This window comes from Suncus etruscus, chromosome 18 (genome assembly GCF_024139225.1).
Source record: "Suncus etruscus isolate mSunEtr1 chromosome 18, mSunEtr1.pri.cur, whole genome shotgun sequence".
Classification (NCBI taxonomy): Eukaryota; Metazoa; Chordata; class Mammalia; order Eulipotyphla; family Soricidae; genus Suncus; species Suncus etruscus.
Window position 1 is genome coordinate 4,877,092 of NC_064865.1, and position 13,098 is coordinate 4,890,189.

At 42.8% G+C, this 13,098-nt stretch overlaps 1 protein-coding gene across 1 annotated transcript in view; it reads left to right on the forward strand.

The window, feature by feature from the left end:
• Positions 1–5,477: 5,477 nt before the first annotated feature.
• The window catches only part of RUNX2 (RUNX family transcription factor 2), a 138,994-nt gene continuing 131,373 nt past the window's right edge, over positions 5,478–13,098 (forward strand). Inside the window, exon 1 of the mRNA XM_049765547.1 lies at positions 5,478–5,953. Coding sequence (XP_049621504.1) covers positions 5,564–5,953 — 390 coding nt within the window. The 5' untranslated portion in view covers positions 5,478–5,563. The remainder of the gene's footprint in view (positions 5,954–13,098) is intronic.

Here is a 13,098-nt window from a genome sequence, read left to right on the forward strand (position 1 = left end):
TCTCTAAGCACAGAGCCAGAAGTAGCCCCTAAGAGCTCCAAGGCAGGGTTCAAAAGTCCCAACCAAATCAGATATTAGACATTTCAGGCTGTACAGCTTATGCATTCTTTGTTACTACTACAGTATGCTGCTGTTCACAGTGGTAGGTGGCTAAAATTCACATTCAAATGACGATAGCTCTGTGCCACTAAAACATTAGAATTTCCTGCTATTTTCATGTCATGAATATTAATTTTTAAATGTTTTTCAACTATTGGAAAAATTCAGAAACTATTCTTCAATTGGGGGTTGTATGAAAACAGGTGTCTGCCAGATTTAGCTATTGATAGTATAATAACTCCTGGTTTATTGGTTGGTGCTTCTTCCAGGGCTAGGTATCTTCCAGCTAATCTCAGTCCAAAGGAAACTTAAGAGCACTCTGTTTCTAAAGCATCCCTGCATACCACAAATGACAAAAACCAAGAACGTAGATTTGTCAATGATTTTTTCCGTTGCACAACTAAAAGATTTTTTCACTTTATTAACTGGTTCACTGAAAACAACTTCCAGATATTATACTTTTTCACTTCTCACCCTCCAAAATATTTATATAAAATATATGTTTTGGGGATGGAAAGGTGTGACCTGAATGAAAGAAGCATGGATTCTATATCAGTTTAGAAGATTCAGGTTTTTAACTGTTAAGTCACTTGACGTAACAGTTTCACATTTGTTCGGGAAGGTTTGTCTGGAAAGTCAGAATTTTTCAGGTGTCAATACTGAACAGTTAAATGCTAAAGAACATAGAGTTTTCTAGAAGAGCCACATTTTGAGTAAAATAAATGTTCTCTCATGCTCTATCACACAAGAGAAAAAGAGGAATATATCTGAAAAGAATTTAGAAGGCGACTTGTTCCAAACATTTTGGGGTAGATGAAAACCTACACCTGAGTGAAATCATACAACTATAGCATAAATTCACTGTACAATTAACTGTACAATTTCATGGTTTTCCTCTATGCCCACTGTTACCAGAACGTCAGTTTTGAGTCCTGTAAAAATGTTTTCTTCCTTTAAATAGAATGCTCTGAGCCAAGATGTCATCAGTTCCAGGCCCAGGCAGTTTCAGAGGAGAGTTTGAATGTTCAGTAGAAGATATTTTGAAGGGAGACTGAAAGTCGGTAGGCCAGATACCTGAAACGTTGTCAGGGTATTCAGTGGAAAATTTCATTTCCACATTATAAATAACTGTAGGATATTTTAAGGGATCCAAGACCAGAAACTTCCAAAAGCCGTTTATATTAATTCCACTGAAATGTGAAATGGAGGCAAGGTCATAAAGTGGAATTAAAGGATATGATTAATTAAAACAAATAATTTACCATTGATTAAATCGTTCTTAAAACCTAAATTGAGGTACCTAACTAGGGAGGCCTGCATATTTTTCTATCCACAAACCAAAACAAAGAGTGCAAAACAGCTATGGAGAAGGAAAGATAAGCCTCCAGAACAGTTATTTAAATTCAAACTGCTATTGAATTTCCTGATTAAAAAAAAAAAAGAAAAAGAAGCAGACTCCTGTATGGTCGCCCTTGTTCAGTTATATTGTTTGTTTGTTTGTTGGGGGCACAGCTGGCGTTTCTCAGAGCTTAGGGATCATTACTGGAGGGGTCCGGGAACCTTATGGAATGATGAGCATGGAACCCAGCTCAACGAGATGCAAAGTAAACAGCCCTTCTTGCAGTATGTTCCCTCTGGTCCCAGGTCGCCCCATTTGATATACTAATTTTACTAGGCGTCTTCAAATTTCTTGCGAGTTCTCTTTTCTGTGTGAACTTTACCAAAAAAAAGTTTCCCCGTGAACTTCCTGACATGAGTAACCCAGGAGAAGGCAGCTGAGATCACCCACGTACCCACCTCTGGTGGTAGTTACTTAAAGTCTGTCTGCTTGGGCCACAGAAACAAATGCGTTTCCTGTGACTTCCCCTCATGATTGCACCCACACATTAAAAAAAAATTGAATCCGATATCTTTGTTAGATAGAGGTACAACGTGTCCAAATTAAAACTACCCACTAAAAAGCAAAAAAATAAAGTCAATCCAGCTTGCAGTGCTTGAGGTGTGATGGTGCTGAGAGCCTGCCAGCAGTAATGCATGTTGTCCAGTAATGCATGCTGTCCGTTTTTTTTTTCTTTTTGGCTTTTGCTTTTGCTTTTTTAATAAAAAGTTTGTGTGGTTCGGACTAACGAGGGGGAAACCAGGCGTCACTTCGTGGATGGGTCGCCTGAGGCTGGGGCAGCCGCCGGGGAAGCAGTGCGCGCGGTACCCAGGGTTAGAGCTCTCCCCTGTGACCGAAAAGTTAATTAAAAAATCCAGCGCGCGCCGCGTGCAGACGGCTCCGCTCCTCGTTGCGCATAGGGTTTCTCTAGCTAAGGGGGTCCTAGCACCCCGGGGGACCCCGGGGGCGCTGGGAGGCCCGTGGGGGAGCGGAGAAGGTTGAGGATGGCACAGAACTGTCACCGGGGATGGATGTCACAGGGCTGCGCCAAGGCAGGCCTAGGAGGCTGCAGGGGCGCTTGGAGAAGACTCAAGTTTTGGGGGGAAGAGTGAAAAGAGGAAAAGAGAAAAAGTTGGCGGCGGGTGGCAGAGGAAGGGGAAAACATCGAGTTGTCTGTAGAGAAAGGAAAGTAAAAGCAGAGCCCCCCCCCCCCCCGAAGCGGACAGAGTTGTGTGCCCAAAGTCCCCTCCTCATCTCCCTCACTGGGGTGCGCGCAGAAGCCACTTGCTTTTTTCCCTCTCACACCCCCATCGCCGCTCAGGTTTTGGAAGTCCGATCGCCTCTTTAAAGGGTAATAATCCTTGTTTTTGATTGCATCAATAACAGCTCTTCAAATTGCTCTGCATGCTGGGGGGGGGGGAGGGAGGGGGTAGAGTTGGTGACAGGCACCAACCAGGTCCCCCATTTTCAGTGCTCGCTAAGTCTCCCCAGTGGCTGCTTAGGGCTCCGGGCGCTGGCAAGGCCAAAGTGGAAGCAATGCTTAAAAAAAAATACAAGAAATGGGGGAGCAGGGTCGAGGCAGGTTGCTGCCAGGGTGAGAAGAATTTGCGCTGTGTCATAAAAACGCCAATTAATGGGTCCGTGTATCTTCTAGGTTGGCAGAGGCTGGGTTTTGGGGGGCGCGCAGGAGCGTGCTGTGGGGAGGTGAGTGATGACTCAATTGTCTTTCTGGCTTACTGCTCCTCTGGGGGTGCATCCTAATATTTCATTAATTTTTATAAAATCGCATTACTGTCAGCCACCGTGTTAAGAGTCTAAAAGGGGCAACCGAGGCTTCTTTTTTTGGCAAACATCTCCAATTTGGAAGGTTCCGAGTTTGACAGGTAGAAATGCAGCAAAACTCAACGTGCAGGGTGGGAAAGGGCCCTCCCTGGCCGGCACCCTGTTTTTTAGGGGGGTGCGATGCTAGTTTCAAGCGGATTTCCCGGCTTCTGAGGGCGCCCCACAATTGTATTATTTGTTTTGAAGGCTCAGGGTTTGAGGCTCCTCGGAGACACCCACGTGCCCCTGAGTCTTCAGCATAATGATCGCCTGAGCCAGAGTCGTGTCTGGATCAACCACAAAAACCTAATCATTAGAAATCCCAGCCTCCAAAAAAAAAAAAAAAAAAAACCCCACATTTGAGGTAAAACTGCCGCTGCCCGCCTCCCCACACCCCGCGCTCCTTCATCCTCTTGACCACAGAGTTTTAGGGGGGGATCCAAAGTCACTTAAAAAAAAAAACCCACACTTGGAAATAAATACATAAATAAATAACCATGGAAGCCTTTTTTGAATATTTTTATTTTTTGTATTTTCATCCCCCCCCCCCACGGGAGTGTCAAAGGAGGAGAGTTAAGACATTCTTAAACTTCGTGGGTCGATGCAGAAGAGATTCAATAATAATAAGATTAAAAATATTCAAATGTAGGGAATTGCATCAGGGTGTTTTTTTTAACCCCAGTTGGAGTTTTCGCAACTACTTTTAATCGCCCAATTGTCCATTTTCCAGCCCTTAAAAAAAATTAAAAAGCATCGTTATTCTCTAGATAATTAATTTGTCCAGCCACCTAGTTAATTCGGTTTAAGTCCTAGAAATGATTTTGACAGATGCCCCCTTCCCTGAGTGTTTTGGGTCAGTGATGGCAAAGAAATAAAAGACACCCTTACTTTGCAAAAAATAAAAATGCACCCCCCCCCATTCGCCCCAGCAGCTTTGCAGAGATAGGGGGTGCTGGGGTAGGGGAGGGAAGGGACACGAGTTGCTGAGAAATCCACTGCAGACACGCAAGGATTTTTTCTTCCTCCTCTGGCTGAAGTTAGAGCGAAAAAATAAAAAGAGCGACAGTGAGAGGGGGGGGGATCAGCCGGCGTCTGTCTCAGCTCCCGACCTCATCGGACCCAGAGAGGGGGTTGTTCCTAGATCTGGGGGAGAAGAAGAGAAGAGAGAGAAAGAGAGGAAAAAAGAGAGAGAGGAGAGGCCACCACCCTCTCCAGCAGGCGGGATCCCCCCTTTAGCCTGAGCGCAGGGCCGGAGCCTCCTTTCCTTCCTTGGGCTTGCCGCTTGGGGAACCGGGGGCTCCTTTCTTCTCCGGCCGGCCTGCGGGCGGCGGCAGCGGCTGCGATTCCAAGGGAATCTGGGGTGGGGGGGGAGCTCCCCGGTCCCCGAGACTTTCCTACCTACCTCCTTGGGCACCTCCGAGTGCCAAGGGTCGGGTTTGGAGAGCTTAGGAGGTGTCTGCGCCGAGAGGGCCCAGGAGAGAAGAGAAGAGAGGAGAAGAAGATCGCGCAGCGAGGAGGAGACGGCCCAGCCAGGGCAGCCGGAGTGGGAGGAATCTGAGGGTGCAGCCGGATTCTGGGGGAGCAGCAGCGGGGAGCGCGGAGGAGGAGGCAGAACGGGGATTTGCGCTCCGAGCGCGCGCGGGCCACACTGCGGTGCTTGCGGACCATCGCGGGGAGCTGGATAAACTGAGCGGACCCCGCTTTCTCCCCCACTCAACCGGACTGGACCTAGAAGGGGGAGCCCGCGCTGCCTCCCCAAGGGACCTTCCTCCTCTTCTTCCTCCTCCTTTGAGCTGCAAATTCAAATCCCACATCTCCACCTCCAGCCAAGACGCGCGCATCCAAGCACCCGCGTCCGTCATCCCGCCTGCAGCTGTCACCCCCCAATTCTAACCTGGGGTTGCTTCCAAAGCTTCATTGAACCCCAAGATCTTCTTCTTCGCCTGCCTGCCCGGGTCCACCCAAAAAATATCACCGACCCGCCTTGTCCCGCATCGTTTCCACCGGCTCCCTCCGGGCCAACTCAGGCCCGGGCTTGATTGCGTTTTTACGCACCTACCTTCCTTCCCTCTCCAGCCTTCATCACCTCCAACACCATCTTCATCCTCTCCTCTTCCTCCCCCAAACACCCACCCCGTCTTCGTCTCCACCACCACCACCCCCCAATTTCCTTCTCCTCCTCCTCCTCGTCTTCTTCCTCCTCCTCCTCGCCCCTCAACCCCCTCCTCCCGGCCTAACTCCACTAGCTAACTCGGGGCTGTTGTGATGCGTATTCCCGTAGATCCGAGCACCAGCCGGCGCTTCAGCCCCCCTTCCAGCAGCCTGCAGCCCGGCAAGATGAGCGACGTGAGCCCCGTGGTGGCCGCGCAACAGCAGCAACAGCAACAGCAGCAGCAGCAACAGCAACAACAGCAGCAACAGCAGCAACAGCAACAGCAGGAGGCGGCGGCGGCAGCGGCGGCAGCAGCTGCAGCAGCTGCGGCGGCGGCAGCGGCGGCGGTACCCCGATTGCGGCCCCCCCACGACAACCGCACCATGGTGGAGATCATCGCGGACCACCCGGCCGAGCTGGTGCGCACCGACAGCCCCAATTTCTTGTGCTCCGTGCTGCCCTCGCATTGGCGCTGCAACAAGACCCTGCCCGTGGCCTTTAAGGTAAAGGGACCTGCCAGCCCTCCTGCGTCTCCAGATGCTTTAGGGAGGGACAGGGGCCTCCCCAAGACCTCCAGGATCTTAAGGGATCCCCCCTCTTCCTTTCCTGCTCCTCCTCTCCCTTCCCACCTTGGAGCGCAACTCTTCTCCCACCTGTGCCCGCTGCTTGCCAACTCCTTCACCCGGACCCCATCACCCCTGTCGCCCTCCCTTGGCATCCCTGCTCCTCCAGGGTCCTTGGCTCTATTTTTGCAGAACCTCACAGGTACCCCCCTTCTCCTGACACCATTGCCTTCCTTACTTTCCTCCACCCGGCCCCTAGATCTCCCCCCAAGGGTGACTGTCCTGGACCAGCTGGTCCCCTGCTCGGATTCCTCGAGCTCCTATCGTCTCTTTTTCCAGCAAACGTTTTCCTCGGGTCCCCCTATCCTTGGCACCCCTTCCTCTGACTTTCTGGATCCTCCTGGGTGAGCCTGGGGGTGCTGGTGTTTGTGGGGTGCCGGTGTAGGGTGTTCGTGCCCAGAGTGAGCCCAGAGTGTCTGTATTTGACTGAGAGGGTCCCACACAGACAGACCTGGGGAAGATTGGGGTACCGCAGCTGGAGATGGGGCGCGGGCGTCCTCCCAGCTCGCAGACCTCGCCAGGTCCCGTTAGAGAGAGAAAGGCGGGGCTGCGGAGCGCAGGGCTTTGGGGGAGCCCGGGTCCCCCAGAGCTCTGGGCGTGGGACCCTCGAGGGCCCGGGAGGCGCAGGCCTGGCGCATGGGTTCTGCAGGGGTTGTACCCCAGATCTCTGAACGCCCACCTTAAAAACCGAAATGAAGCGTTGCAGATGTGATTTAATAGATTGACATTTAAGGGACTCAGATCCCGAAGGTCTCTCTCCTGTGGAGAGAGAGAAGGCCCCGACCCACTTCCTGGGCTCAGAGAAACGACCCTAAGAACCAGGTACCCTTATGACCTTCACTGTCCGGCCTGGCCTGACCCGTTACTTTGAGGGTGGACATATATCCGCGGCAGGATTTTCAGGCATGGACAAGATAGTTGAAGGTGTAGGATCCAGAGCCTTTCACGGTTGCCCTTTGGGCCCACATATTCATTTGGGATTTTTTCCAAGCCAGAGATAGCCGGAGGAAGGCAAGATGAGGGTCACCATGGGTGGAAAACTCCGGACTGACAGGGGAACTGGTTCCTGGTCAGTTCCCATCGTGGGACTAGACATCAGGGGTGCAGGGGGCGGCGAGCCAACAGGGATGAGAACTTGCAGAAAGGCTCTTCCTGGCTCTGTCTAGCTCACTTCTCAACTCCTGAAGGTGGGCCTGTGTGTTCAGAGTTTGAGGACTTTTGGGGGGGGGGGGTTGTGACAAGCTCTTGGGGAAGGTGGGGGCAGAGGAGAGAAGAGCTGGGGGCATGGTGCCAGTTCCTCCAGATGTACCCTGGGGCCAAACTCCCACAAACTCCTACTGGAGGCTCTAAGTTGTTAGCCCCCCCTCCCCGCCCCCACATACCAATTCAGATTCCGTGTGTGGGTGGGTGGAAAGATAGAAGAGTCCAGGTCAATTAGAGTTGGTTATCTCCATAGGTCTTATATCAGAACAGAAATCAGAATGAATTGCTATGGAAAGGGGATGTTGCTTTCTGGGGCAAGTTTCATTTTGCAGCTGGTGCAAGAAACACATTTTTTTTTAAAACCGTCACATTTCTCCTTTTATAAAGCACCCAATTTAATAGGTTTATGTTTTTCTTCCTTGAAAGACTCAGAATATAATGTGAATTGTCGAAAAGAAGGTTTCCAGGAGAGAACCATCCTTTACAATAATAGCTATTGTTCAATGATAGTCATTGCTCAAGGGCCCAGGATTTTCTAGTCAACCTTCCATGAGAATGCAATTTGCTTCCACCATTCTCTCTTAAGCAAAAACTTGGGGTGAGAATTGCAGGAACATATATTAAGTATTTTGGCTCTATAATGCTACAACTTTGGCACGTGAAATACAAGACTAAGAGTCTACATTTTTAGAGATGGCATACAGATGCCTAATATTCTATATACTGTTTGTTCTGTTTTGTTTACGGCATGACTGCCTTGAACAATTTTCTTACATTTGTGATACTGAATTAATTTTGGACATGCTATTTTGAATAGAAAGGCTGTTTTTGGCATAAATATAGAACGCGATATGGGTTCAACTATTCTTAGGCTTTTTCGTTACGTTTATCTTTTCTCACTACCATAACTCAAAATTAGTTGGAAAGTAAATTGCTTTCTTTGCTATCTATTATATTTACTTTTAATTACACAACACTTTGTTTTGGCCAGCAAAGAAAACTATAGGCAACATATGGCACACTAAATAGAATATTTTAATTAATAACAACTAAGGATAAAATTAAATTCACTCAAAACTCAACACCCAGTGTTTCCCAGGCCCATTCAAAAGAAGTCGATAGCTGAAATGTACTTTGTGATTTTTGTCTTCGCTGAAAGAGATATATAGACAGTTGGAACAGCCAACTTTGGACAGTTTTTATTGTTTTCATTAGAATACAGTAAAATGCTCTGTCTTTACCTTTCTTTTGAGATAAAAGCTTAAGAGCAGTAGATTGTCTACACTTGTAGCATAATCAAATGCATCTGCAATGAGGAAATAATATGAAGAAGTCCCAGTTTTAAAAGTGGTGACAGCGATTTGGCTGTCATATTTAGGGCTAAGTATAAAGTGAATTATAGTGTTGTTGGGTAGATTGTAGATGGGCAAATGAAACAAAAACAGACTCTCTGAGCTTAATGGTTGAGAGTTGATATTCAAATCAATACAAGAACTATTGAACCCTGATATCATCATGCCTATGACATTGAGCTTAGTGCTGATCCTCAGGGATTCAAAATGAATAGATGTTTTTGATATTCATTTAAAATGTCAATACAAAATATTGACAGTCATTGTACTGGGTATATATGATTGTGATGATCATACAATCTTTGAGAATTATATACGAACTCTGACCTTGTATTAATTCAATGTATTTGTTCAACACATGAAATGCAAAACCAACCAGAATGCTTTAAATTATGTGAAGCTAGTAGTAGTATGTTTTTAACTAAGTTCTGTATTTGAAACGTCCATTCCTCCCAGGTGTCAAGGAAATGGAAATCAAATCAATATTTTTAACATTTTGTTCAGGTGTATCTCACTTAAAGCTTAAAATAGTTAAGGCATTTTATTAGAGGACCCTGAGTTCTTTCTGTCCTCATAATTCTAGAGACAAAAAAATTTTTTTGCAAATCCAGCTCATCCATTACGGGTTAGATACATATACAGTGAGACAGCGAGGGAGAATGAGTCAACCAGTAGCACCCTGATACTTAGGGGTCTGTCAGCATTTCCACGGTGAAGCCTGGTGTTCAGGGTTCTTAACTCAGTTGTTTTAAATAGATTCAAGCTGAAACACTATGCAGAAAAATTGAAGTCCAGATGTATATTTTAAAACTAAAAGTAGTGCAAACCTGTGGTGCTGTTTTAAGTTAGAGAAGACTGGATTATATATTTACTAGTATCATATGTTTTCCTGGCAATGTTAAAGAAAACACATTTTTGGATATATGATCTATTACTCATAGTTAATTTGGTGTATTTAATGATACTTTTCAGCATTTGTCATAAGTAGGTTTCCAAACTGATGAAGCAATTTCTATTTGAAAATACATATTTTGACATCATTAGCCTTTTTTTCTTTTGAAACAAGTATACAACCAATACATATTTGACTGTGATTTATATTTTTTTATCTATTTAGTAATCAGGTTTTTTATTGATCTATTCTAAAGTAAAATTCTACTTAAATAATGGAAAACAGGTTCTAAGCCTGACAAAAAACATATTAAACCTAATATATTTAAATACTCAAAACATAATACAAAATGTCATGCAAATTTATGCAAATCACCATAGATTTCAAGTTGCCTGTAGACAAACCCATTTTTGTGTTATACCTTTAAAATCTAATAAAAATGATTAAAGGTTCAATTTTATTTTTTTTTTCAAACCACATCAGCTGTGCTCAGAGGTCACTCCTAGCTCTGCTTACAGGAATTACTACTAGTGGTGCTCTGGAGACCATCTGGGAAGCTGGAGATTGAACCTGGGTTGTCCGCACACAAGGCAAAAACCCTATCCACTGTACTATCGCTCAGTTCTCGTTAAAATTTTAGGGTTGAATATGTAGATCTTAATGTTAGGTAATAGAAATAAATAATTTCAAATGAAAAATCAGTACTAGAAAAATTTTTACATTTAATTTTTAAATTTGTAAGTAATTAAATATTTATCCATTTAATTTTAAATGGATTTAAATATTTAAAAGATATTTAAATAGAGGCCTGGCAAGGTTGTTCTTCTACCACCCACACTCACTCTTTGACATTGCTCTTCGTCTCTTTTCAAAGGTCTATAATATTCATTGTTAGCAATGCTCTAAATGAATTTCTGATCTAAAATGAAATAATTTTTATTCTGTCTAAGAATATTTTAAAAATTGTTTCTAGTTTTTCTCCCAAAACTTTCTACAATTTGCCTGGATTTTATTAATCCCTAGGTTTAATACTGAATATTAACTGTACTGTTTGGGAAACTTTTTGATAGTTTGCTCCAAGTTGTTTTAAAATGAGAATAAATTTTCTTTTGCAATTCTCCCTTACATCTCTTATATTTAAAAGAAAAAATATGATCAGATTTTATCTTGAAGAATAATTATATTTTAATTTCCTTCAAGTACTATGTGCCTAATGATTTTGATCAGGAAAAGTAATTGATTAGTTAAGGCTAGATGTCTGTCCATGGAAATGTCATGGGTATTTAAAATTTTCATATAATACCATAAAACTAATTTGAAATTCTGAGTTGATTTTTGGTTGATCCTCATTTAGATTCATAGATTAAGTCATAAGGACTCTAAAAAAATTTAATAACGTTTCTATAGTTAAAGACCATTGATCTTAATTTGGTTCAAGCTGGATATCATGTGATCTAAATACTACTTATAGTGAGGTATATATCAAATAAAGGAACTTCTTTCTCTACTTTGAAATGTCAGAGCGGAATGATACTTCCTTTTTTTTTTTCTTGAAGGTTCTTGAATAAATAGATTTTCTATTTTAGAAACATCTAGAAGTGTAATTTTTAAGATTTCACCACAAATTATTCTTTACAGAACAGAAACAAATTTTAATTTGTATTTACTTATCACTAGTTCAAGAGCAATTTTTGACTGCTTTCTGACCGTAAAATGTTTTCCATTTCCTGGGCTTGGTACAGATAAAATGTGTAAAAAATTGCTTGATTCTTTTGGTTTTCTTTTAAACAAAGCTTAAAATCTCCAAAGAAACCTTTTTAGCTTCAGAAAGAGCTCAAACATATAGTTGTACTTCTGATTGATATAAAATAAAAAACAATACTTCCCTCCTCCTCTTTTTCCTCAGAAAAACATCATGCAGTCTGATTTGGTAATGTGAATAGCAGTATAAAGCAATATATTTGGTTTTTGAAATATAGTTATTACAGGAAAAATTGTCCTTAGATTATATTAGCAATTTCTCCCCCTCAGACTAAGTTCTAAGCCTCATAGCAGAATCATACAATTTGTGATTACCTATTTGTTTTGCTATTAAATGTGCCATGTAAAACATACTGATATTTAATAAGGTCGTTATTCTGCTTAAGCAAAAATAAAATGGATTTATGTATTTCACTTTTATGGACCTTTCGTTCATATTTTTCCATATTGAATCAATTTTCCTTTCCTCCTAACTAAAAAAAAAGTCCATTATGTTAAAAATATGCAGTAAAATAATAATGTTCCAGAGCTCTTGAAAAGTTTTATACGGGTTAGATTTCTCTTTCTCTCTCTCTTTATTTCCTTTTCTTTCTTTCTTTCTTTCTTTCTTTCTTCTTTTCTTCTTTCTTTCTTTTCTTTTATCTTCTTTCTTTCCTTCTTTCTGTTCTTTCTTTTCTTTCTTTATCTTTCTTTCTTTCTTATCTTTCTTTCTTTCTTTCTTATCTTTCTTTCTCTCTTTCTCTCTCATTTTTCTTTCTTTCTTTCTTTCTTTCTCTCTTCTCTCTTTCTCTTTCTTTCTCTTCTTCTTTCTTTCTTTCTTTCTCTTCTCTCTCTCTTTCTTCTTCTTTCTTTCTTTTTCTTTCTTTCTTCTTTCTTTCTTTCTTCTTTCTTTCTTTCTTCTTTCTTTCTTTTTCTTTCTTTCTTTCTTCTTTCTCTCTCCTTCCTTCCTTCCTTCCTTCCTTCCTTCCTTCCTTCCTTCCTTCCTTCCTTCCTTCCTTCCTTCCTTCCTTCCTTCCTTCCTTCCTTCCTTCCTTCCTTCCTTCCTTCCTCTCTTCTTTCCTTCTTTCCTTCCTCTCTTCTTTCCTTCCCTTTCTTTTTTCTTTCCCTGGAAATTTAGCCAGATTGGAATAAAACCCAGTAGCAATCATCCTTTACCTTAACAATTAAAAAAAATATCTCAGGACATGAAGTGAAAAATTTCACATTAGACTGAACTCTTTAAAGATGCTTATAAGTGAAAGCCTATGTTTAGCAAGCAACCTACTTGGAACATAAGTTGCCTCACAAAAAGTACACCCTATACTTGTATAGTATTGCATATATTTTACAGACTTAAAATAATGATTTCCAATTTCTGTTGGAAATTTGTGGTTCCTGGACATGAAGCTAGTTGTTAGAGGCAATAGCAGACATGCAGTGGAGGGGGCAGTAAAGTGAGGCCTCTTGAATTTGGGTACATTCATTTTCTTCTCAACAGTGCAACTTTTCTTCTTGCTTTTATTAATACACTTATTGGTTCTATATTTACTTTGACATTGAAAGCCACACCACAGGTGTTAAAACACAATATGCTGAGTGTGAAAAATGTCAAATATTTATATGACTACTGGCAAAATGTGGTCAATTATTTCAGTATTTTCAAATGTTCACATTTTTTGGCATTGTGCATTTGAAAAATGAAACATCACATTGCTTTCATTAGGAACAGTATTCCCCAGTATCTATTTGAGATCAGAGACCAAATAGGAAGGGAGGGAGAAAGTAATGTTCCAAGACATTAATCTACAACCAGGATGATATCATGGAGTGAGGACAGT